The sequence below is a fragment of the Leucoraja erinacea genome, chromosome 1 (genome assembly GCF_028641065.1).
Source record: "Leucoraja erinacea ecotype New England chromosome 1, Leri_hhj_1, whole genome shotgun sequence".
NCBI classification, from domain to species: domain Eukaryota; kingdom Metazoa; phylum Chordata; class Chondrichthyes; order Rajiformes; family Rajidae; genus Leucoraja; species Leucoraja erinaceus.
The window spans coordinates 156,137,830-156,163,989 of NC_073377.1; the positions used below are offsets into that span (position 1 = coordinate 156,137,830).

The 26,160-nt window shown below is 41.1% G+C and overlaps 1 protein-coding gene across 2 annotated transcripts; it reads right to left on the bottom strand.

Annotated features, from left to right (window-relative positions):
• Window positions 1-550: 550 nt before the first annotated feature.
• mmaa (metabolism of cobalamin associated A) lies at window positions 551-24,193 on the bottom strand. Of its 2 annotated transcripts, XM_055646297.1 has the most exons (6): window positions 23,597-24,188; window positions 20,322-20,444; window positions 17,890-18,060; window positions 7,953-8,038; window positions 4,601-4,750; window positions 551-1,164 (listed from the first exon to the last, which is right to left on the bottom strand). In XM_055646297.1, exons 1-6 carry the CDS (start codon window positions 24,069-24,071, stop codon window positions 868-870), a joined length of 1,302 nt encoding a protein of 433 aa, XP_055502272.1. In that variant the 5' UTR covers window positions 24,072-24,188; the 3' UTR covers window positions 551-867. The 2 variants fall into 2 exon arrangements, with proteins under 2 accessions (XP_055502272.1, XP_055502281.1); XM_055646306.1 differs by lacking the exon at window positions 4,601-4,750 and having other exon boundaries at window positions 23,597-24,193.
• Between the last annotated feature and the right edge of the window lie 1,967 nt (window positions 24,194-26,160).

Here is a 26,160-nt window from a genome sequence, read left to right on the forward strand (position 1 = left end):
ACTTGTACCACTTGAGTATATTCAATAAAACAATCTTAACCACCTGCCCTCAATACTCAATAAGAAATATTAAGATCACCATCAACCAGAAACTTAAAGGACCAAAACATTATGGTGCAAAAGGTTCAGTACTCTGCTATGAGTGATTCGCTATTCAAGTCTTCATAACATTTCCACTATCTGCTAAGCACAGGTCAGGAATGCAATAGAATTATTCTGGATAACAGCAGGTCCAAACACAAAGAAAGCCACAGTTCGCAGGATGTCACTGACGAGGAGGGAACAAGCGTTGTCGAGGGGGATGTAGCTGGCGATGAGGTTACTCTGCCAGTCAGGGACAAGGGCAGGGGGCTGAAACCTAGAGTGAAATGGCCTAGGGCAAGTGAAAGGAAGGAATGGGAAACAGGTAATGTAGATTTGGTAGAAGTGTTAGAGCCTGAAGGGGTCGGTGGAAAATAAGTTAGATAAAATAGGAGATTATTTATATTTTGAAAAGTTTCAAAGGAAACGTTAGAGGAATATTTTAAAAGGACGTACTCGGATACAAAGAAACTGTTTCATACAATTTTAATTTCTATAGTGACTAAACAATATTGAAAAACTCATGAATGAAATACAATCACTTCAGCTCAGCATAGGAAACCAGATCATTTTGCACAAAATCAAAGAAATAATCTGTACAAGTACAAAGGATGTTTTTATTTGCGCGCAATAGAAAAACAAGAAATTCTTCATAAAGATTCCGTAACATAAAAATTCTGCTCAGTTCCTCAGGAATGTTCCTTAACACATTTTGGCCGATCAGAAATTAGCAGTGTAAATATGTGTCATAAATATATAATCTATATTAATCAGTATTTACAGCATTTACAGTATTTCTTTTTTTTCTGAAAATGTCCTCAAAAGGATGTCTGCAGCAAGACCAGGAGTTATATCACCCCTGACAACCTTCTCCTCCAAGTTGGGAATTTGATTTCTGACAGCAGGGTGGTTACAGAGATACTCAGTAACATTCTCTTGGATCATATTCCACATCCACACCTTTTGCTGTCTTTGCCTTTTTATTTGCAACTCACCAGTTGCACCTAATGTAGTGTGGAATTCTGTCATTTTCTCCCAGAGACTAGTAAACCCTTCTCCGTATTTTGAAGACACTCGCATCACCTAAAAAAAAAAAAGGAAAATGAGTAAGGTTTACAAAATAAATAATTCTCTGAACCCAGTAATTACTAATACTATGCAAACTGTAAATTCAAATCCACACCATCATATAACTGAAGCAGCTCCATGGCATTGCAAGTTGAAAGTTAAACATTTCATAATGACATTCATGCCAAATCCACAACAAAACTCTAGTCTGTGGCATCAAAATGTTGGTAGCAATCCCGATATTTATTTCTGATTTCTAGCACCTGAGCCTTTTTGTTTGTCTGCTCCTGGACTATGGCACGAGTTACCACAAAAACAAGTTATCTTTTCTGTAACTATTTTGCAACTTCTGCTTAGGGTTTTTATTTAAGCACGTCTGCAATTTTTAGACAAATCATTAGTCTTCTGACATTGTGATTAGCATTTATCACAGAGGTATTTATAATTGGGCATATTTATTTTCTCATCGGTGGAATGGAATGAAATACTGTCACATGCACTTTGCTTGCATATCCAATGCATACAAATAGCAGCCACCTACGGTGCTGACAAAGCCGAACACCGGCTCCCCCTTTTATTCTCCCTCCCCAGTGGTTCTCCCACGGTAGATCCCCATTGTTCCTCTTACTCTGCAGGTGTCTCCTTTGGCAATGTGGGACACACATATGTTATTTCACAGATGTACTCAGTTACATGAATACACAATAGGGAATCAAAAAATATATTGGTTTTGCAACTCTGCAATTCCATGAGCGGAGGGGGAGTATTCTCTCCTCTAAATAACCCTTCAGTATTGTCCCTGCCATTAAAGCAGGAGATAAAGACATATTCCACAGAATTCCAAGCATTTGTTTGGCCTATGAGCAGCCAGGTAAGAGGTTTCAGATGTTCATAGGAAGTTCAGATAAGCAAGAAAGGCTCGACTGAAGCATAGGATGATGAATGGACATTAAGTGATTTGGATATACTTACAGAAGGAAAAATAAGGAGTGAAGCCGAGGATAGTAAGCTACGAGGAAGGTACAGACCAAGGCACACTGGTCTGCAGCCTCATTCTTTCTAAATTGACTTTTCACAAAACTTGGGCCATATCAAGGAAGTTGAAATTCTTAAAAATTATTGAAGACAATAATTGCCAAGGAACTAAGATGACAACAAAAAAAATACGAAAAAAGTTAAAATTAGCACCCTAATCTGTTAGTCTATATCATTATGTAAAATGTGGAATAAAAAGACTGACAATAGCTATTTGAACTAATCAAAAGTAAAAGTGACATATATGCATTTTTATGTGGGATATTTATAATAAATTGTTTTTTTTTAATACCCATTATTAAAGTGGAACAAACTCAAGATAATTTTACATAGATGTACAATGTATTCAAAAAGAATAAACATATATGGATTGCAACCTAAATGGATTCCTGCATTTCATGACTTGTACATATTTTTCAACTTGGCAATGGCTGGCTTAGAACTCTAGTTTGCCTTTCAACAATTAAACCCACATTTAGATAATGTCTTGTTTCATTATCTAAATGCTACAAATAAAATCTGCATAAGGTTTATTTGTAGAACATTGGGCAAGACTCTATATGATGTAACCCATAAAATAATCAAATTTCCATTAAATTCATAATTATAGGGCACACAATCGCATCATTCTGAGGCTGAAGATAGAATGACTGGGGTGTTAGTCAGACATGAGACAGGAAAAAAATGAAAAAAAGAGGAAGCGAAAACAGCGTGAAGAATATGTTAAAAGCTCTCGAGAGGGCTGTGCGTACCTGGAGTATAAATTGGAAAATGCAAATGTTTTCACTGCAGTTTCAGTTTGGACATGTTTGTATCATTAAAGGGTCCCTTTGTAATCAGAGTGTGGAATGTGCAAGCACAAGAGCAGGACTCACTTGGAGCCAAAAAAAATGCAATCTTGAGAATGTTAGAGAATTATAAGGGTGCATGCTATCTAGGAGAGATTCCCAGAGGAAAAAAATATTGATGATAATTTGAGTGGTGGTGGTTTGGTGTTCATCGATATCGTCACGGTCAACGTTGAGTCCGAGAGCTGACACATGGCCTCAGCAAGTTAGAGGAAGTTTTGCTTATTAGAGGGAACTCTTGCTCTCCTACCACAGACAGAACTGGGATAGAGTTCCTCTGGTCCTCACCTTTCACCAGCCTCCACATCCAATACATAATTCACCGACTTTTTCACCACCTTCGTCATGATCCCACATCTAGTCATATCTTCCCGTCACCACCCCTTTCCGCTTTCTTCTGGGACGACTCTCTGTGCAATTCCTGGGTTTGTGCCCACCCAACTCACCCCCTCACCAGGCACTTTGGATGGCAGCTTCAGGAGATGCAACACCTGTCCCTGCATCACCTATATTGCGTTTATCTAGCATTCCCAGTATAATGTCCAGGTCAGAGACAAGCATCTCTTGCAGTCTGTTGCTTGGTGCTCCAAATGTAGCCTCCTTTACATCGGTAACAAAAAGCATAGACTAGGCAACAGTTTCACCAGACACTAGCCCTCTGTCTGCTGGAGCACCCGCTCGCTAACCATTTTAACTCCCCTTCACATTCCTATACTGACCTTTCTGTCCTTGGTCCCCTTCATTGCCAAAATGAGGCCACACACAAACTGCAAGAAAAGCACCTCATGTTCCATTTGGGTAGCCTACAACCAAACGCTATTAATCAGCCCCCCTATCTCACCTCTTTCACCTGCCCCACCCTTATTCCAGTGCACACACATTTCTCCCACCAACCTTGTGACTCTGTTCTTTTACACTCCTCTGCATGCTCATCTTCCATCCCCAAATCCAATATTCCCCCTCCTCTTAATCCCATTCCACCCTTCCAGTTTTCCATTTCATACTTTCCCCCCCTTATTTGACACCCTTTTGCCACCCTTTGTCACATAATCCACCCATTTGCTAATCATTCCCCCTCATCTGTATCCACCTATCACTTGCTAGACTTTGATCCAACCAACTCTTTTCCTGCTTTCTACCACGATTCCATCTGAAGGGTCCGGATTTGATCGACTGTCCATTTTCTCTACACATTCTGCTGACCTGCTAAGTTCTTCTGCACCTTATTTCTGAGCAGGAATCACTTATTTGGCACATATTCCAAAGTTTTGGCACTATCAATTTCCTGGGAATAATGTTTTTACTTGCAGATAATAGTCATCAATAATATTCATCAACTGAAAAAAAGGAAAATAAAATGGTATTTCAAAGACTGAGATGAAGGAAATTCTGCGTAAGTGTTATAAAGGCTAAAACGTCCTGTAACTAATTAAAAACTGAAGCAAATTACTTATGATACTTTGATGATGGATAATTCTACGTTGCTGCCAGTAAAAATGCTGTAAGATTCAGAGCAAGATGTGGGATTCATTTGTAAGGTATGCACACTCATACTTTATGTATACCACCTTTGGCCTCCAACTCTTGGACTGTTTATGAAGCAGCTTTAAAGCACTTGTATATTCAGCTTGTATCTTTCGCGCAGGACCAAGGAGTTCTCCATCAGCTTTAGTTACCACAACCAAATCTGCCATCTCTATTATACCACGTTTAATTCCCTAAGGAAGAAAAAAAAATATTGATCTACTATTGAATCTGATTAAAGAAATTCAATGAAATGTGCTCTATTTTTAAATTAATTGGCCCCTTCAATAATTTTCTCTCTCTCTCTCACTTAGGAAGGCACTTGTAATGCTTGCTGGGGAATGACTTAAGTGTGACAAATATTCTTGATTATTATTTATTTGTAACTCTGAACATTAAAACATTGGCAGGATGCTGATCCAGAAGAGGCATTGCTGCTAAACCCAATCAGTCATTTCAGTAATGATCTAAAAGTTGTGCATGATTCATACTTTGCAGAACATTCTATTCTGATACAGATTTTCCAGTTGGCACCATATTGATAATTACCCAATGCAAATTGCATTGTTCCTTGTCATTTCAACTGAAAGTAATTTAAGAGTAGCTGAAACTATCCTGCAATTTGCTGTAGAAACGTAAATATTCTAGTGTTCACTTTCTAATTCGGCATCAAGCAGAAGGCAAAATTATTCATAATCAAACACAAGTAGAGTCAGAGATCAACATATGAAATTAAATTTAATGCACATTAAAATTTCAATATTTTCTTAATATTAATCTTAATTTTCAGCTGCATCCCAATTTCATTTCAATGGAACAGGTAATAAAGCTTAGTTATTGACTGCTCTACAGTTCCCATCAATAACGATATGCGATGGATGGGACAGTGGTACGATGGCACAGCTGGTAGAGCTGCCGCCTCAAAGCTCCAATGATTGTTAGATCCAGATCTTGGCATTGATGGGTGAAGTTTGCATGTTTTTCCTATGACTATGTGGGATTCCTCTTAACCTGGTTTCCTATCATGTACAGTGGGTTAATTACCCCAAAGACTGACCCAAAAAGCTGAAGTAACTCACTGGGTCAGGAAGCATCTCTGGAGAAAAGGAATAGGTAATGTTTCGGATCAAGACCCTTCTCCTTTTTGTCCAGAGATGCTCCCTGACCCACTGAGTCACTCTAGCTTTTTGTGTCTGTCTTTGGTTTAAACGAACACTTGCAGTGCCTCCCACAAACGGGTTAATTGCCTCAGTGGATGGGCGAGTGGTAGAATCTGGGAGGAGGTAATGTGGGAGAATAAAATTGAATAAATGTAGGAATAGATAGGATGTGTCTATATTCTTCAGAATTCATTAAACTACTACCATCAGCAGACGTGTCACCAATGAAGTTAAGTGAGTCAGTTCCTTCAGCAGCCAAACAGTTGATTTTGGTCAGCCTAAAGTTTGGCTGATGTCTCTAACAGTTTTATTCTTGTTTCTCATTATCATAATGGATTCTTTGACTTCATTGGCACAACTTTGGCCCTCATATTGATTTAACAGCAATAAAAGTTTCCAAAGGTGATGGAAAGATTGGAGGAGGACTATAGACACATCCTATCTACTCAAGTTCAAACAAATGCCTCAAAACAGTGGTCGGCAGTTCATGCTATAGCAAGACAATGATCCCAAACATACTGCTAAAGCAACAAAGTCATTTTTCAAAACTAAAAAATGGTCAATTCTCGAATGGCCAAGTCAATTACCTGATCTGAACCCAATTGAGCATGCCTTTTATATGTTGACGAAAAAACGGAAGGGGACTAGCCCCCAAAACAAGCATAAGGGGCTTGGGGGGCTACGGACTATAAACACAGCTGTAATTTATTTGTGGTGAAACCAAAATGTATTAAATTGGCCTTTATTAAAATCTGACCATGTGCACTTTAACCACATTAATTTTTTTCTACTACGAATCTCAAATTGTGGAGTACAGAGGCAAATAAATAAATGATGGGTCTTTCTTTGTCCCAAACATTAAGGAGGGCACTGTATATTGTGGACCATCTCTTCCACACACTCTCCTGTACAATATGCTGTCCATAATACTCCTGCTGTGGACTACATGCACAGTCTGGTTCCCATACTACAAAGTTGTTCTGTAACTCCTGTGCTCATATACTATGCCTGGATTAATGCAAGCAAGCCTGCGTTGCAATCTTATTCACTGTCTGCCACCTTCAGGGATCTTTGGACTTGGACAGCAAGGATGTGGAGGATTTGAAAAGGGTGCAGAGGCGGTTTACCAGGATGCCTGGATTAGGGGGCATTAGCCACAGGGAGAAGTTGGACAGACTTGAATTGTTTTCTCTAGAATGCTAGAGGTTGCAGGGAGATTTGATATAAGTTTATAAAATTATGAGGCATATTCTGAGTAGACAGCCAGAATCTTTTTCCCAGGATGAAAAACTCAAATAGTGCAGGTAGATAAGAGTTGGTCTTGCATCATGTTTGGTTCAGACATTTTGGGCTGAAGAGCATGTTCTTATACTGTACTGTTCTATGTATTTCTTATGTCCGTTAGCGCTCTAAAAGTACATATTGCATTTTGAGTTACACAGAACGACAAAGGTCCTTTAGCCCAACAAGATCATGTCAATTTATTAGAATTAAATTGAATCTGCCATCCACTTCCCATCTTAGCAAAGTCGTAGCCTAATGCTATTTTCCATATTTTCAACAAATATCACCAATTTTTGTGTCATCTGCAAATTTTCTAATCATATCTCCCGTGTTCTCATCCAAATTCTTAATGTAAATAACAAATAGTAGGATCCCAGCACTAAATTTTGTGGAACGACACTGATCAAAGTTTTCCAAATACAAGAACACCCCTTTACCTTCATCATCATAATTTTCTGCCTCCTATTTCAAGCTAATTTCTGATCCAGTTGCCAACTTTCTTTGGATCCCATGAGCTCAAACCTCGGTTAATATCTTATGTATCTCCTCTGAAGAAGGGGTTCAACCCGAAATGTCACCTATTCCTTTTCTCCAGGGTTACTGCAGCTCTTTGTGCCTATCTTTAGTCTAAACGAGCATCAGCAGTTCCTTCCTACATCTTATAACACCTCTGCACCCTTGCTCAGAATTTCCTTCCCCATCTAATCATTTAGATGGACCCAAAATGTCACATATCCACGTTTTCAAGAGATCCTGCGTGACACGCGGATTAACTATCTTTTTTTCCCCATAATTTTCAATACTATTCTAAAGCTCAATTGTTTGTTTATCCTCCTCTAAAAATGAAAAGCATTGAATTATTTTTTGAATGAAATCATTTCTATTTATTCTTAATTTTACGTGTCAATGAGCAATGCATTAAAACAAAATGATTTGGTAGTTTCCATCTTACCTGGAGTTCATCTCCCCCTGCTGGTGAAATAAACAAGATAAACATATCCACCATGTCTGCCACTGCAAACTCAGATTGGCCCACACCTGTGTAAAACACAAAGCTCATTGGCATTGCTTTACAGAATGTGGTTTAGTTAAACTACATCAAGCAACTGGAAATGGGAAGGATTATGGATCAACAAAAGTGTTGAAAAGTATGATCAACACAAAAATAAATAGTTTCAGTGTGACCGACAGAACATCAAGGTTAAGAATTCTCAAACTAGAAAACAACTAAAATTAGGTAATCCTTATTTCTACTGACTGCAAAAATGAAATCTCATACCACTTTGATGGACAATTTTTTTTTTTGATGGTTTAAATAATTTCTGTAATTGCCTTCATTCATGAGAGCTTACTGCACTTCTGGCATATTAATGGCATCAAGGAATATGGAGATAGTGCTGGGAAGATCAGAAACATAGATCAGCCATAAACACATGAATGGAGGTGCAGAGCAAAGGGACTATTCCTGCTCCCATTTCTTATGCTCTTATTCAGTCAAATGATTTGTAAAATCTGATACGGCTCATAAAAGCTAGAAATCTGAAATTGAGATGCAAGATGCTGAAAATACTCAGTAAGCTTAGCAGCCAGCAATTACAGAGAGCAGATCAGAGTTAATGCAAATTCTCATGAAAGATCACTAACTGACATCAGAAACTGGATCAGATTTATTTTAATATGTTACAAAGAAAGTCACAAAAACTGCTTTGCCGTGTAATTCAAAAGCAGGATTTGGTACCAATTTTGACTTGCTTCAAGAAATTACTCCATTCTGCTAGTAAAGTTAAATAACCGGCAAAAATATGAAATTATCAATCATGATAAGTTGTAATGCTTTGAAATCATATTTATTTTGCTTGAATACTATGCCAAATCTCTGTGGAAAAAGAGCTACCTCTTTTTTAACTGTAGTAAAACTGATAACGTATTTTATTATTGTTTATTGTATATTTATTTGTTGTGTTGTTGCATTGATGTGCCTTCATTTTCTATCGTTTCAGCCCCATTGCTGTTCACCAACTCTCTAATGGCTCCTCCAGTCATAGCATAACTTTTTTTAAATGTACTCTCTACCTCTATGGTGTTCTTTCAATCCAGGCTCCTCCAACGTAATCAAAGAAAAAAGTGCAAAACAGCAATACACTGATGCAGGATTTCAACACGAAATGTCAACAATTCTTCCCCATTCCCAACAGATGCTGTTGGGGGCAGGAATACTCCAGCAGATTGTTTGTTGCTCTAGGTTCCAGCTCTGGGTATGGTCTTACCAAATCCCTACCTAACTGATGCCAATTGCACTTCGCTATAATAAAAAAAATTAGAAAACAAGTATGTCAATAAAAGCAAGTATTTGAAATTTGAAATAAAAGTTATAACTCAAAGCATGCACATTGCCTGCAAATGTAAATTAATCATTTGATGGATTTACTTTCAAGGCACCTCTGCATCTTGTCTATCTATTTTTCAACATTCCCAAATTTATACTGATCTTTCCCAGATGGTTTGCTTGAAGCCCTCCATCATGTTTTCATCTGTGTCACCAAAACTGCCATCCAAGCAATTGTGATAATCATTTATTCTTTTAAGGTAATCCATTTTCATCCTGTCTTCTCAAACTATTTGCAATTCAATAAATCACATGTCCTCCAAAGTCTCTCCATCGTCATCCATGTGGTTGGGACCTCAAATTCTTAGTGCCATTCTTATTTCTTCAAATTAAGCCAAAGATTCTGCACCTATGTGATGTCTCCCAAACATCTATTCTTGGCTCATTCCTATTTCACCCTTCTGCAACATCATCTGCCGAGGATGACACGTCGCTTAGCCTCTTCGGAGTCTCCAAATTGTTCATCAGACAACCACAGCTAGTTTAACAATGAAGATAGACACAAATGTTGGAGTAACTCAGTGAATCAGGCAGCATCTCTGAAGAAAAGGAATAGGAGACGTTTCGGGTCGAGACCCTTCTTCAGGCTTATTCAGCACTATTAATTCATGGCAATCACATCTAGTGTAACAACTATTTACTGCGAAATCCAAAGCATCATCTTCAGTCCTTGTTAGAAACTAGATGCCCTACATATCCCTCTTTGTGCAAGTTATATGAATGAACCAAACGATTTGCTCGAAATTATTACAGTTACCTATAATCCATAGTTAGCCGAGTAGGGATCCTGCTGTCATGATAGTTATCGTGACAGCAGGAAAAGGGGTGGCAAGACATTTTTATGGCACCAGGTAAGCATCATAGGTAACTTGGCGGGCTAATGAATTATAACCACATCAGCCGAGGTGGTGTATTCTGGATCTGAAAAGTTGAGTAATAGCAATAGGACTGGCAAGGGGGCAGAAATGGAAGACAAGTCCTTTCCTCATGAAACAGGACAGCTGTAATCACACTGAGATAGTCAGCATTATTAATCAATGGCAATCACATCTCAACCACATTATACAACACTCTCTTATGAACTTACCTTTCATCTGCAAGTCAAGGGATGCAGCAGCAGCAGACCAGGACACTAGCATGGCTGCATGTCCTGAATTCCAAGGAGGAGGGTTATGCTATGACTGGAGGAGCCATTAGAGAGTTGGTGAACAGCAATGGGGCTGAAACGATAGAAAATGAAGGCATTCTCACACATTGCTCCATGCAACTACTAGGATTGCTGTGGCACCCAGAGAATCTGTTAGACAACAGACTACAGTACTGCTGCATTACATTGAAAGCCACGTTGAACATAGGTCATTGCTGCCAATAATAGCAGGTCTGAGCTTCTGAAATAGCAAATCATCTTTGGACTTCTAGAAAAGAAGCAAGTTGACATTTTATTGTGGAACTTTAATTGCAGCATCCAGAAATTGGAGAGATTTGCTTGATTTACAATGACAACTAAGATCTCTACTGTCAGAGTTGGAGCTAAATTTGCGCTAAGAAAGTTTCCTACAACTAGCAAATTAGAAAGGATGGGCTTTGATCTCTGAAGAAAGCTCCATATTTGGCACTTCCACATTCCTTGATATTACTTGCAGGCTTTCTGGGAAGACTACCAATACAACAAACATCTCAAAATTCAACATCCTTTATCCCATTAAAGACCTCATCTGAAACATCGGTAGAAGAACATGTGGGCAACCTCACCTCCAGTGACACAACATCTATGCTATATTTGCCTCCTGTCTTTGCTGTTGGTGATCCACATCTAGTACCTCACCATGTGCTGGCCCCTGCGTGTAAACTACTTCCTTCAATCAACACAGTATCTGAGATGTTGACTGCGGTATCCGAGATGGTGGCTACAAATGTTAACTCATTTGATGGCATTCTTTCCTAATACTGTTATTACACTTCCATCTGCTGCTCTTTACCACTACCTAGCTACATTTTTACAGAGTCTAAATCAGAGGAGTTTGAGGAACAAAAGATAAATACTTCTGATGAGGGTAGGGTCAGATATGCAATATTGTTTTATCATTTTAGCCTCAGTGCTGATAAGTCAGAACCTGATCATAACTTCAATAAAGGCTGTTCCAATCATAGTGTCACCATCTCCTCCTTGGGATTCAGGGATTATAGAATGCTGGTACCCTGATTAGCTGTGTTGCCTCTAGTGACCTGCAAGTAAAGGTTAAGTGTGGAAATGTTGTGCAAAGTGTTTAAGGTGATTCTCATAGTTTAATAATTGACAGTATAAACAAGCTCCGAGATGTGTGTATGCACTTTGCAGTATTCGGATGAGGCAAATCTAGGAACTGACTATGTGATTTGCCACCATTAATTACTACTATTACTAACATGTTTCAAGAGGAGGGTGATTAACGGAGGTACATCCATGCTGCCAAATTACAAATCTTCAGCAACCTGATAAATTAAACTCCTAACAGGCTGTTTGGAGTAAGAATTTCTTACCCTTTGCAGAGTAAATAGTATGCATGCTGTAATGATAAATACAACAATAAATATAAAGTGCCAAATAGCAGAATGGTGCAAGATTGTAGAACAAAATAATATTAAAACACAATAACGGAATGACCAATGATGTAAAGCTAAGAGTAATCAATCTCTTCTCACACAACACGTTCTCTGAGATGTTGCCATGCAAAGTTAAGAGTATGTGGCAACATCTCCGAGAATGTAATGAGTAAGAAGAGATTGGTTCAGAGATCGGATAGCAATACGGAAGGTGTTTAAAAGGATAAGAAATTCTTACTCCCAACAGCCTGTTCTGTTTTCAAGCTCCAGGAGATAGATGAGAAAAGGAAATAGTCAGTGACAGGCATATTTGACAATCCTTACAGCCTGCCTGATGCAACACACCATGAAGATTGATTAGATGGAAAGAACTGATGGACTGGGCTATCTTTCACTAATCTCTGAAAATTCAAGTAGTCAATAGCAGAGTAGCTGTACAGTCATATAGATTGGATCGCATCCCATCTGAATACTTTCTATAAGTCATCTATAAAAGTTCAAGAAAATCCTCATGGACATGCCGAATCTTCTCAGACACCTAAGAAAGTAAGTACGCTGATGCGTTTTCTTAGTCCCAGCATCTGTGTGAAGGGACCAGGTTAGGTTGTTGGTGACATGGATGCTGAGGAATTTGGAGCATCTCTATAGCAGCTCCATTGAGGCTTGTGCTCACCCCTTGCTTCATTGGGTCAACAATCAACTCTTTCAACTTGCTGATGTCAAGGACCGGATTACTGGCCCAATATCACAATACTAAGTTCTCAATCTCTTTCCTAAACTTTGTCTCATCATCGTATAATCAGCTGACAATAATGATATCATCGGCAAACTTAAAGATCGAGGTGGCGCTGTATTTGGCCAGTCATGGGTGCACAGAAAGTAGAACAAGGGACTAAGCGCGCACTCCTGAAGGGCCCCAACACCGAGGGTCAGGTTGGATGAAATTCTAAACTACTGAGGTCTATCAGTCAAGTGCCCAAAGGCAGTTGTAGATGGAGGTCCCAAAGCCAAGGTCCAGAAATGTAGGTACGTGCTTTCAGTATTATGGCGTTGAAAGCCGAGTTGTAATCATTGAGTAGCATCCTGTTCATATTGTCAAGGTGATACAGGGCTGAATATAATGTAAGAGCAAGCAATCCAAGCTCCACCAAAGGGTGTTATGCTATCTGGTTAAGGCAAGAGGACCTGACCAAGTCAGATCCCTGGAAGGAACTTGCACAATTGGACTAAGCACACAATCCTGAAGGGCACCATTGTTATCACTTGGAAGGAGTACTGAGGAAGCTGCCATATTTTAAGAATACGGTAATTTATCTATGAAAAAAATGGATGCAAAAAATGTTTCTTTTAATCTGGACGTTTGCTTAATCATTCAACCAAAAAGGGGCAACAAATATGTAGTTTTACTCCTATAACATGATGAATAATGTAATGGCAGGGAAGGACCCAACTTTTCCCATCAGGCCTCTCCATGCCCAAAGGCTTCTTAGCAATATTCACCCCTTATACAAATAGAGACAACTTGAACACGTTTACTTCACCAATGCTGAAAATATCAAATGTGGTATTACAGGTTAAAAGTACAAATTTGCTCTCTGCCTTGTGTCACCAGTGAAATGACTTTGTCGGACTAATAGTACTATAATGCTATGTAGGAATTTTCAATGAATGATGTCATTGCATGCCCAGCAATGGCATGTGTTTATCAGTTTAACAGGTATGCCAATTTTGATAATTGGAAAATATTTGAGTTTTTGAATCTATTTTACAAGGTAATTCACTTTCAGCCTCCTGGACCACAATCAACAAAAATAAACTCTTTTGGTCTGGTGCATTTTTCTTCCAGAATTCTTAATAGCAAAAGGAAATCAGGTGTAGGAGGTTCCCTATGAACTTGGAAGAGGTTTTTTTTTGGTTTATCTTCATTGCTGGCACTATCAACACATGCGAGTCTTGTGACCTCGAGTGCACTGAGATCACATGGCACTGGATTTTTAGCGGAAAATCAATGCTAAAATTACTGAGAGTTCTCTGAGCAGCATGCATTAAAGTCACGACTCTCTGGTAGGAAGATGACAAACTGCAGGTTGGACATCGCTATTCTAATTGATGGAAATTGTTAATAATGGTGGTGTACTGAACAGTTCCCAAGTGTTATGTGGAAACTAGGAGGATAGTTTATATGAAGATACATTCAAATTTTGACCACATGTAACATTATTATTATTTTTTCTGTACCAAATCCAGGCTCATTGAATTGACCGTTATAGCATTTAGTACCCTACCCATTGTGAGTTTATCCAGACCGCCTCCTTCTTGTCCTCCATGGAATAAGCATCTCAATCTACTTCCTCCAGTAATGCCTTAAGTGTTGGAAAACTTTGAAGCTCAACATCTTCCAAGTTATGTTAGTATTCTACCTGCTTTCTCAATACACTTTCTAAGAATTGGTCCTACCACACGGTTGAATGGTTGCATACATCAAAAATGAGTGGCATACTCACTGTTGATGTATGCAACCACTCAACAGTGGAGTTGGCAGTGGCCACACATTGGGAATCATATTAAGTCACACTTAATACTCCAGCTGTGTCAAGTAGTGGATAATACTTTGCTGACTTGCTACTTGCAACAGAAGCATTGAGCATGTGTTTTTCTTGTCTCCAGATCTTTATTTTGGAATCCAGTTAGCTCAGCCTCCACATTATATGCTTTGAGTAAAAGAATCTCACAATAAGGAAGACAAAAAATTCTTAATTTGCAATATAAATTAACACTACAGTTCAGAAACTGGCCATTGAAGTCAACTATTGAAGTGTTAAAATTGTAATTTTAAATGCATCTGATTGGGATTCTAAGGTATATTTTTTCCTGAAGAAGTTTATTTTCCCTCGTTTTCTTTGAGTTTTTAGATGGACTCCAACATTAGTCTTGCTGTGACAATGCTGTAACAGATGGGCTATGTTGGAACAGTCTCAACAGGAAATACTATCACTCATTGTGTAAAAATTGGTTTATGTCAGTCAAAGGGCGAACAAATAGCTGGATGCACATGATTACCTGTCACATTTATCAGAAGTTACAATTGGTGCAGCCAAGACAAAATACCCGATTTTCACCAGAAACAAATCAGATAAGCCTCTGCTATCTTAACTTTCAGCAATTATATATAGTTGAAGAGTTTCTAGCCTCTAGTTTACCCCCAAATTCATACATTTACCAATATTTTAAAGACATGTTAAATTGTTGTCATCAATATGAAATAATTAATCTATAACATCAGATCTATTACCCTCCCACGAGAGAACAAGACAATTCTTCAAAACAAACTTTTGCTTTAAAGGGCCTATCCCACTTAGGCGATTTTTTAGGCGACTGTCGGCGATTGTCATAGTCGTAGCAGGTAGCCGAAAAACCGGCGACTGGACCCCCCACGACAATGTCTATGACAACCTACCATCTAGTCGACGTCAAGCTACCGACAACCGGCGACCCATTAGGACCTCCACCAACGACCATGCAGGCGACAACCCACGATAACCGAAGTTAACCTACATCCACCCGCAACAAGCTACGACCCTGTCGGTGACAACTGAAGACAATTTAGTCGCCGGTACCTGTCGCCGGTTGACGTAGGTAGTCGCCAATGGAATTCACCAAAGTCAGCACTGGCAACAACCTACATCATCTGGTGACAACCTACGACAGCACCTACGTCAGGAGAAGTCAAGCTACGCTCATTGGCGTCAACCCACTGTCGCCAACTTTTGCCGAAAATGTTTGAATGTTGAAAATCCAGCGGCAACCAGAAAGACGCTACAACTCTTTGGACAACTGAGGAGACTACTCATGACCATACAGGTGACACCCTAGTCACCTGTAGTCGCCTAAAAATAGCCTAAGTGGGACAGGCCCTTTAGTACTTTTCATCATCTACAACTCAACATTTCTAAATCAATGAGGAAGGAACAAGTGCTGAGTAATTCTAGCAAATGATATGCTTCATATGGAGAGTATCACAAAATAATAAGTGTAGTAATTGGTTCAGATCAATCTAAAGTTCTAAGAAACAAATCAACGATGTTTAATATAAAGAGCACCAATTTCAATAGGCTGACAAGGGAGATTGCACGGTTTGATTGGATACCAAGGTTGGCAGGTAAAACAGTTAATGGCCAATCTGAAAACATTGTGGTTGTGTGTTCTTTGTTATTGTACCGCTGCAGACAACCCAAATTCCACCGACCCTGGTTGTGTGGCAAATAAATTCTATCAAAATTCTATCAAATCAAATTAAAGAATATCGTCACTTCCCCAAGTGAGAAAGAGCTCTTTGAATGACAGAAGATGTGCACAATAAAATTAAACTGGAAACATCTGTTTGAGGTGACAAAATCATAATGGTGAAGAATTAAACAACCTACAGAAAGTACAAAAATCAGCAAGGGATCTAAAAAGGGAAAAGGGGTTGCCTTTGAAAAGTTTAACAGGCAACTTAAACTGGAACACTACAATAGAAATCCCAGATAGGATAAAAAATAAAATGGTATTTAAAATGTTGCCATGCTCAAAGCAAAAGTCTTAACTGAAGAAAATGAACTTCCTGCATGAAGTTCCTGCCATAATCTTTCAATCCTCCTTTCACACAAGAATAGTGCCAAAGGAATGGAGATCTGCAAATCTTTCACCAATTAAAAGAGGGTATATCTGGATATATCTGTAACTGATGGGTAGTCAAATTCTATGAAGCGTTTAGTGACAAGTCTCAGACAAAATTGGCAATTTGTTAAACATGCATCAATAATTAATAGCCTTACTAATTAATAGCCTTCACATACATTTTAAAAGCAAGTTGCATCTAATAAATGTGGAACATAGAACAGTGCAGCAGAGGAATCAGCCCACTAGGTCTGTGCTGAACCCTTCATGATTTATATCTTGCAATTCCCTGCATATTCATGTGCCCATCTAAAAGCCTCTTGAATGCCATTATCGTACCTGCTTCCAGCACCACCCTGGCAGCATGTTTCAGGCAATTACTACTCTCTAGGTAAAAAAAACTTGCCCCGCAAAACTCCATATCTCCACACCCCCCCCCCCCCCCCCCCCCCCCCCTCTCACCTTAAACCTTATTCCTTCCAGTATTTGGCATTTCTACCCTGGGAAAAAAGTACCAACCATCTACCCTGCCTCTCATAATTTGATAAACATCTATCAGGTCTCCCCTCAGTGTTTCAAATGTAGTCTAAGTGAAGTGCCACAGAGCTGCAACGATTTCCCGACTTATTTTCGATGCCTGACCAATGAAGGCAAGCATACCACACACATGCTTTGTCATTCTATCTACAAGGGTATATTTCAGGGAGCAATGGACTACTATCCCAAGATCCCTCTATACATCAAAGCTGTGAAGGGTCCTGCCATCAACTGCATAATTTCCCCTTACATTTCACCTTCCAAAGAGCAACACCTCACATTTGCCTGGATTCAACTCCATCTACCATTTCTCTGTCAATGTGTGTAACTAATATATCCTGCTCCATCCTTTGACAGCCTTCTTCACTGTCCGCAACTCCACCATCTTTTGTTTCATCTGCAAACTTACCAACCAACCAAATTACATTTTAATATACACCTTAAACAACAGAGGTCCCAGTAGTGATCTCATTAATCATATACATCTTCATCTTCTGGATCAGCCTACCACGATGGACCTTGTCAAATGCCTTACTAAAGTTTATGTAGACAACATTCATTTCCCTATCCTCATCAATCATCCTCGTTACTTAAATGTGAATGCTGATGGAAATCACTGGCAGAAACAGTACATTCATCATGGCTGCTTAAATGAAGATGCAAACGCAAATTGTAATCCAAAAAATAATTTATATTATGTAAAATTAAAATGCGGAAAACTTACCTACAGTTTCTACAAGGATTATATCATACCCTGCCCCTTCACATAAAAGAATTGCTTCATTTGTAGTTCTGGTAACTCCTCCCAAAGTACCCAAAGTGGGTGATGGACGAATATATGCATTCATATCCCTTGAAAGTTCAATCATACGGGTTTTGTCACCCAAAAGTGAACCTAAAATTTGGAATTGTAAAACCTTTATTAAAGTCAATTTATTTCACAGAATACAGTAATATATTTGACACCCTTTTGTAAACTTGCAACATTGAAACATGATAGAAACATAGAAATTAGGTGCAGGAGTAGGCCATTCGGCCCTTCGAGCCTGCACCGCCATTCAATATGATCATGGCTGATCATCCAACTCAGTATCCCGTTATCCCAGTATCCCGTTAGAACATGATATGTTCTAATATGGCCAATTTCTGTTTATTCCAACAGGGGGAAAAAATGCTGTGTAACTTTGTTACAGCCAGATTTCACGTATTTATATAAGATATACAATCTTCCCCAAGTTACGACAGAGTTTTATTCGTAACATGAAGTCTAAAAGAAATTCACAAGGCTCATTCCTAGGATAATACTATGTCCTATCATGAACAGCAAAATAAATTAGATCTATGTTCTTTGGAGTTTAGAAGAACATGCAAGATCCCAAGGGGGTTCAAAGGATAGTTTTCATTTACGCGGGAATTTGAAATGACAGAGCATTTAAAACGAGTGTGTAGAGTGTGACAGAGACTAAAATGGAGAGTATTTAAAAAAAACGCGGTATTGATTGGGGATGATCAGCCATGATCACATTGAATGGGGAACAGTGCTGGCTCGAAGGGAAATATGGCCTACTCCTGCACCTATTGTCTACCCCAAAACTTCATCTTGATAATGGACTCTAAAATCTTACCAACTATTGAAGTCAGGCTAACCGGTTTAAAATTTCCCTTCTTTTGCCTCACTCCCTTCTTTAACAGTGGAGTTACATTTGTGAATTTCCAGTCCTCTGGAACCATTCCCGACTAGTTATTTTTGAAAGGTCACTACTAATGCCTCCAAAGCTACCTTTCAGAACCCTGGAATGTTGTCCATTCGGGCAGCGGATTCCTCTGGATTGGAGGGCCTTATTCAGCGGCTTTTGAGAATTCAATCACTTCCTTTCAGCTTCCCAAGTCAGTACACCTCTCCTAACTCCTCCTCAGAATATAGCAGCCTAACCCACTCACTTCTGCAAGAAAAACTCTCTTGAATTTCAAACTGGCGGGTTGCTGGTGTCAAACTCACGCTACGGATGATGACCCGACACAAAAATCTACTTATTCAGCTCATCCGCCATCTGAATTACGAAAAGTGTTCCCCAGGCTTTCGGATACTGCACATTTTCCAGCGTCATTTTCCCATGGTCCAATGTGGCCGAAGGAAAAACTCTACTCCTCTCTCTTTTATTCTTTAAAAATTTTGAAAAAATGGTTTTGGAATCTCCCTTTTTACAGTTTATTTGGCCAGTCCTTACCATTCCTGACTAGTTATTTTTGAAAGGTCTTTACTCTCCTTATTGCTACCTTTTTTTGAGTTGCCTTCTGGTCCTGATTACTTATTCATTTTTAGAAGCTTCCCAATAATCCTTTGAGAATATTGCGATGCACTTCTCTCTTTTGCTTTTGGCACTGTCCCTTGACCGACACAAAACTTGCTTTGTCAGCCACCATCTTTGTTTCACTACATTTCCAGCGTCCTTTGTATGTCCATTTCCTTCCCTTTATAAATTTTTTGGGATGAAAGGATCCTGCATCTCTCCCGAGTTGCCTTCTGTTGGTTTTACTCCCCAATCTTTGACATAATGCCTTCTCTTTTCACCTGTCCCATTGCAAGTTTCACTTTCCCACCATCATTCCCGAATTACTCCCAGGCCATTAGTTCCACCATCATTCCTGGTAGGATTCCACGTCCAATCCACTTTAGCCAGCTCCTTCTGCATGCCTCTGTGGTTACTTTTACTCAACAGTAATACCGATACATCGGATTTTGCCTTCTCCCTCTCTTAGAGAACTCACAGGTTGAATTCTATCATGTTATGATCACCGGCCTCCTTGGGGTTCCTTCACATTAAGCTCTCTAAGCAAATCTACACACCACCAACTCCAGAATTGTTTTTTTCTAGTGGGCTCCACTGCGAGCTGCTCTAAAAAGCCATCTCACATGCATTCTACAAATTTATTTTCTCGTGATCCAGTACCATCCTGATTTTCCCGGTCAATCTGCATATTGAAATCTCCCACGACCATTGTAACATCGCCTTCCTAATATGTATTTTCCGATATTCAGTGCAGAATTTCCAGCTTGCAATTAAACCAAAAAACATATTATAGAACATGAGGAAAAAAAATGTATGATCTTCCATTGCTTTGAAGGCATCTCATTTTATATGCAACTTTACATACCTCCAGTGGTTTTTGAAGATGGATCAACAGCTAGAACAGCAACTTTATGTCCTTTTCCTGTCAACATTTTCCCAAATTTTTCAATAAATGTAGATTTCCCAGCACCAGGTGGGCCAGACAGTCCTGAGGAGCAAATCAGTAAATTAAGCCACCATAGGCTAAACTTGTTTCTAACCAGCTCCAAATCTTTGAACTCTTCCATTTAATTCAGTGATATTGAATAAATATGGAATTGGAAAAGGTATGAAATAAGTCAAGTTATTGTTTTGATACAGGCTTGGATAAGTTTGAATCAGTTTTATAATATCCAAGGTGTGCAAAGGTCATAGATATAGCATGGTACAATGGTTCTAGCCTAGGCAATCGATAACCCATTCATGCATTAATCTTGCATGAATCCCAATATTTACTCCAATCACATTCTCATCATACCTCCCCAGATTCTCCACTTACCTGCACATTAGCATCAATTGATATGACCAATGAACCTACCAACCTGTATGTCTTTGGATTGCAAGAGAACCCCGGAGGATCCAATGAAACCCATGCAGTCACAAGGAGAACTGGCAAATTCCATATAACATTGGTGGTGAGGATTAAACTCCGGTTGTTGGCACGGTAAGGCAGTAGTTCTACTAGCTGTGCCACTATCAGCTACATTATTGTGCTGCCCATTCAATTCCCATTTCAATTATGCCTTACATAATCCTTCAATTTCATTGTAAAAAATACAAAGTACACATATTGAATTTGAAACTGCTACGGCATCCTTCGATTGATAGCACGAGGACTATAATCACCAACTCGTGTTTGTAGATATTCAAGAGAATATTATTGCAGTTCTTTCTACGCCCAATACAGAACTCATCCTTTCATTTACTTTGCCTGCAAAACTAATCACCAGTTGAGGTCATTAAGTAGGAAAAGCAACGTCCCAAAAAATGTAAAACTTCAAGATGTTTTTTATCGATGGAGCTGGAAGCCTCCTTGGACTGACTTTGAGCGCCCCTGTGGGGCGTGAACTTAATGTCGGAGTCGATCCCTTGTCTGGGATCGCTCCAACCGCGGCCTGCGGGCTTTACCATCGAGCTCACAGCCTCGGGAGAGGCTAGTCGGGAAGCTCCAACGACAAAGAGGCGCGACCAGCCCTGACGGGGGGTTCGATTGTCCGGTGCGGGGGAGTTGACATCCCCCGATGCAGGAGCTGATCACCCCGACGCGGAGGGCCCACCGCCGGCAATAGTCAAGATCGTCCCGTCAACGGAGGGCTCAAAGCCCCTGACTGCGGGAGAGCAAACAAGGGAAGAGATTGAACTTTTTTTTTCGCCGTCCATCACAGTGAGGAATATGGAGGAGGCAGCAGAAATTAGATAGGTGATGTTTTGGGTCAGGACCCTTCCTCACAAATAACCAGCCCCAGACCTTTCAAATTCACACCAACCTGATAAGTGGAAGTGTTCACTAGTAATAGGCGATCTATGTACAAACATCACGTGAGCCCTGGTTGACACAAAATGTCTACTCCTCTCTCAAGTAAGACCATGAGCAGGCTCCACCTATTGCCTTCTGCAAACTATTTTTATTCTCTTCTTTCCTTTCACTTCATCTTAAAAGTGCCCAGTTCTGATTGTAGATCACTGACCTAAACTGTTAAATGTTTCCCTCTCACCAGACGTTGTCTAAATATTTATTGTTATTTCAGATTTCCAGCATCCACTGTATTGCGCTTTTGCATAAATTGTTTAGAATATAGAACAGTTCAGGAACAGGCTCCTCAGCTCACAATGCCCGTGCCAAACATGATGCCAAGTTTCCTCATATTTTGCTTGAGCAGCTTACAACCCAGCGATATGATTGTCCTCCATTGTCAGAGTGAGACTACGCAAATGGAAGCAACAGCATCTCATATTTCGCTTGGATAGTATGAATATTGATTTCTCTCACTTCAGGTAGCCCCAGTATTCTTCTCTCTATCCCTCCCCCATCCAAGTTGTACTAACTTCTCAATTTCACCCTACAAACAGCTAACAATGGCCTTTATCATCGTTACTTTTTTGCATATCTTTCATTCATTATTCTTTATCTCTCCACATCACCGTCTATATATCTCTCTCATTTCCCTTATCCCTAACCAGTCTGAAGAAAGATCTCAACCCGAACTATCACCCATTCCTTCTCTCCAGAGATGAGTTACTCCACCATTTTGTGCCCATCTTTGGTATCAATATTGATTTCTCTAACTTCAAGTAACCCTTGGATCCCCCCTCTCTCTCTGTCCCCCACCCTAGTCATTGTACTAGTTTCACTGTCCTCCTGGTGAGTTTCATCGTTTGTATAACTCGTTAACACCTAGCTCACATCCAGCAATGGACTGTTTTTTTGATCATCGTTACTTTTTTGTATCTCTTTCATTTATTTGTTCTGTATTTATGTTACCATCTATATCTCTCGTTTCCCTCTCCCCAGTCTGAAGAAGGACCTTGACCCGAAACATCACCTATTCCTTTTCTCCAGAGATGCTGCCCGAGCTGCTGAGTTACTCCAGCTTTTTATGTCTATCTTTGGTTATAACCAGCATCAGCAGTTCCTTCGCACAAATGATGTCAAGTTAATCATCTCTGCCTGCATTGGATCTGTATCCCTTCATTTCCCGCATAAGCATTTGCCTATAAATGTTTAGCTTAATCGTCGAGTCATAGAGTGATACAGCATGGAAATGGACTGTTCGGCCCAACTTGCTCACACCAGCCAACAATGTCCCAGCTATACGAGTCCAACCTACCCGCGTTTGGTTCATATCCCTCCAAACCCGTCCGATCCATGTACTTCTCTAACTGTTTCTTAAACGTTGGGATAGTCACAGCCTCAACTGCGGCATCATGTTCCATACACCCACCAACCTTTGTTCCTATTCAATCTTTTCTCCTTCACGTTAAAACTATCTCCTCTGGTCCTCGATTCACCTACACTGGGCAAACGACTCTGTGCATCTACCCGATCTATTCCTCTTGTGATCTTATACACCTCTATAAGATCACCCCTCATCCTCCTGTGCTCCAAGGAATAGAGACCCAGCCTACTCAACCTAATTATCTCCCAACCTCGACTAATCAAGGCAACATCCTTATAAATTTTCTCAGTACCCTCTCTAGTTTGACATCTTTCCAATGAAATGGTGAATACAAAACTCTGAATGCGACCTCACCAACAGTAACCACAACCTAATTTGATGAGGTTGACATTGCTGCTCAGCACGGTGGTCCTGCTGTACTGACCCATTCTGAAGGCCAGAGGTTTCTGGTCATTCAGCCGCTCCCGCTCCCTCTGACAGTCCAGCACTTTCTGCAGCAGTAGCCGAGCCAGGTGCTTCTTCTGGCCGTTCGTCGACTCCGCCAGGGTGATGCCTTCAGCCAGACACGACCTGTCTCCGCCCAGCAGCCCGCTGCACAAACGCTCAAGCAGCCGCTTCTCCCAGTCGGACAGCGTCAGCGCCATCTGCTGCTGCTCGGTCCGAAAGCCGCGTAGGCCAAGCGGGGCAGGAGCTGGACGAAGGCCCCGAAGACCAGCCGCTGCCGCAGTTGCAGCCGCAGCCTGTACCGGGCGGAGGCCCCGCGGCCCCCACACCAGCGAGTGCAACTGCCGCCCGGGCGCGCGGCGCTGAGCGAGGCCCGGGGATCCCTGGAGCGCGGGCGCGCGAGCCCGGCCCCCCCACCTGCACCACACACCCGGCAACAGCAGCGCCTGCAACATCGTCCCACTCCCCACCCAGCCACAGCCACAGCCACAGCTCACGCCAGCAACCAAAGATCCTACAGCTGCTGTAGGATATTTTCCAGCAGCTAGAGACTTGTGTTTAAAGGTCGGTGGTACCCAGCATACACTGCCCTCCACGCGTATACTTCCGACGCATTGTTACTTACTTTGCACGCACACGTTTGCTTGACCTGACGCTTTCCACCCTGCGGCTGGAGCCACCTGACTATCAGCTGTATTCATTTCCTGACTCTCAGAACTGCAGATGCTGCTTTAAACCGAAGACAGACACAAAGTGCTGAAGGCAACATCTCTGGAGAGATGGTGTGACGTTTCGGGTCAAGACCCGACTTCATACTCAGTTTTTAAGAAGGAACTGCAGATGCTGGAACATCGTAGGTGTAAAGAAGTCTCACCAACACATCGTGTCTTTACTAATTGTTTATTGATAGTTCACAAGCATTGCTGTTCTAGCTGTACGTGGTCTGTCACCGGAGCTAGAGAGAGAGCACTTGAGGTGGGGAGGTGGGGAGGTTGCAATTATACATCTAACAAGAGGAGTGGTTAGTAGTGGTGAGTTCACTATGTTAAAGGCACATGCACTAGCCATCTACTGTAGGTACACAAAAAAGCTGGAGAAACTCAGCGGGTGCAGCAGCATCTATGGGGCGAAGGAAAAAGGCAACGTTTCGTCCCGAAACGTTGCCTTTTTCCTTCGCTCCATAGATGCTGCTGCACCCGCTGAGTTTCTCCAGCTTTTTTGTGTACCCAGTTGGTGTTTTCACACCTCACCCTTCCATATCTCTAGTTTCTCTCCGGACTCTGTCTGAGGACTCGAATTTTCATCCATTCCTTCTCTCCAGAAATGCTCTCAGAAATTAAAGAAAAAAACCTAACAAAAAGCAAATTACTGGAGAAACTCAGTGGGTCAGCCAGCATTTAGAAAGGAAATACAGTTGACGTTTCGGGTCGTGACCCTTCTACGTATAGTATTGTAGTTCCCACCACAGACCCTAGTTTCAGCCACGAAGTTCCTCCACCTGTGTTTTGCTCCGGTTACAGTAAACGCTCGATTTTGCGGACCTCTGTTATGGTGGTTACTACAAATCCACGGATTCCCATGGCTATCTGGACTACAATTCTTCCCACCCTGCTTCCTGCAAGGACTATCCCCTACTCCCAATTCCTCTGTCTTCGCCGCATCTGCAGCCAGGATGAAGTGTTCCACACCAGGGCATCGGAGATGTCCTCACTCTTTAGGGAACGGGGATTCACCTCTTCGACTATAGATGAGGCTCTCACCAGGGTCTCCTCTATATCCCGTAGCTCTGCTCTCACTCCCCATTCCCCCACTCTTAACAAGGACGGAGTCCCCCTTGTCCCCAACTTCCACCCGTCACATACAACAGATAATCCTCCGACATTTTTGCCACATACAACGGGATCCCACCACTGGCCACATCCTCCCCTTAGGTTTTCCCCTCTATAACTCCTTAGTCAATTCGTCCCTTCCCACCAAAACCACCCCTCCCCGGTACTTTCCCTTGCAACCGCAGGAAATGCTACACTTGTCACTTTACCTTCCCCCTCGACTCCATCCAGTCTTCCAGGCGAGGCAGAGGTGCACCTGCACCTCCTCCAACCTCATCTATTGCAGCCGCTGTTCTAGGTGTCAACTGCTCTACATCGGTGAGACCAAGAGTAGGTTTGGCGATCGCTTCGCCCAACACCTCCACTTAGTTCGCATTAACCAACCTGATCTCCTGTGGTACTTCAACTCCCCCTCCCATTCCAAATCCAACCTTTCTGTCCTTGGCCTTCTCCATGGCCAGTCAGTCCCACCGCAAATTGGAGCAGCACCTCATATTTCCCTTGGGTAGTTTACACCCCAGCAGTATGAACATTGACTTCTCCAATTTCAGGTGGTCCTTGCTTTCTCCCTCCTTCCCCTCCCCCCTCCCCAGCCTCCTGTCTCCGCCTCTTCCTTTCTTCTTCCCACCGTGCCCCCCCCCCCCCCCCATCAGTCTGAAGAAGGGTCTCGACCCGAAAGGTCACCTATTCCTTCGCTCCATAGATGTTGCCCCAC

Coding starts and splice junctions, on each gene's coding strand:
- mmaa (XM_055646297.1), bottom strand. CDS start 24,071: ATGTTGCAGGCGCTGCTGTTGCCGGGTGTGTGGTGCAGGTGGGGGGGC. Junction 18,061..20,321: donor ATCTTCAAAAACCACTGGAG/GTATGTAAAGTT, acceptor TCCAAATTTTAG/GTTCACTTTTGGGTGACAAA. Junction 1,165..4,600: donor CCAAGAGTTGGAGGCCAAAG/GTGGTATACATA, acceptor TTTTTTTTTTAG/GTGATGCGAGTGTCTTCAAA.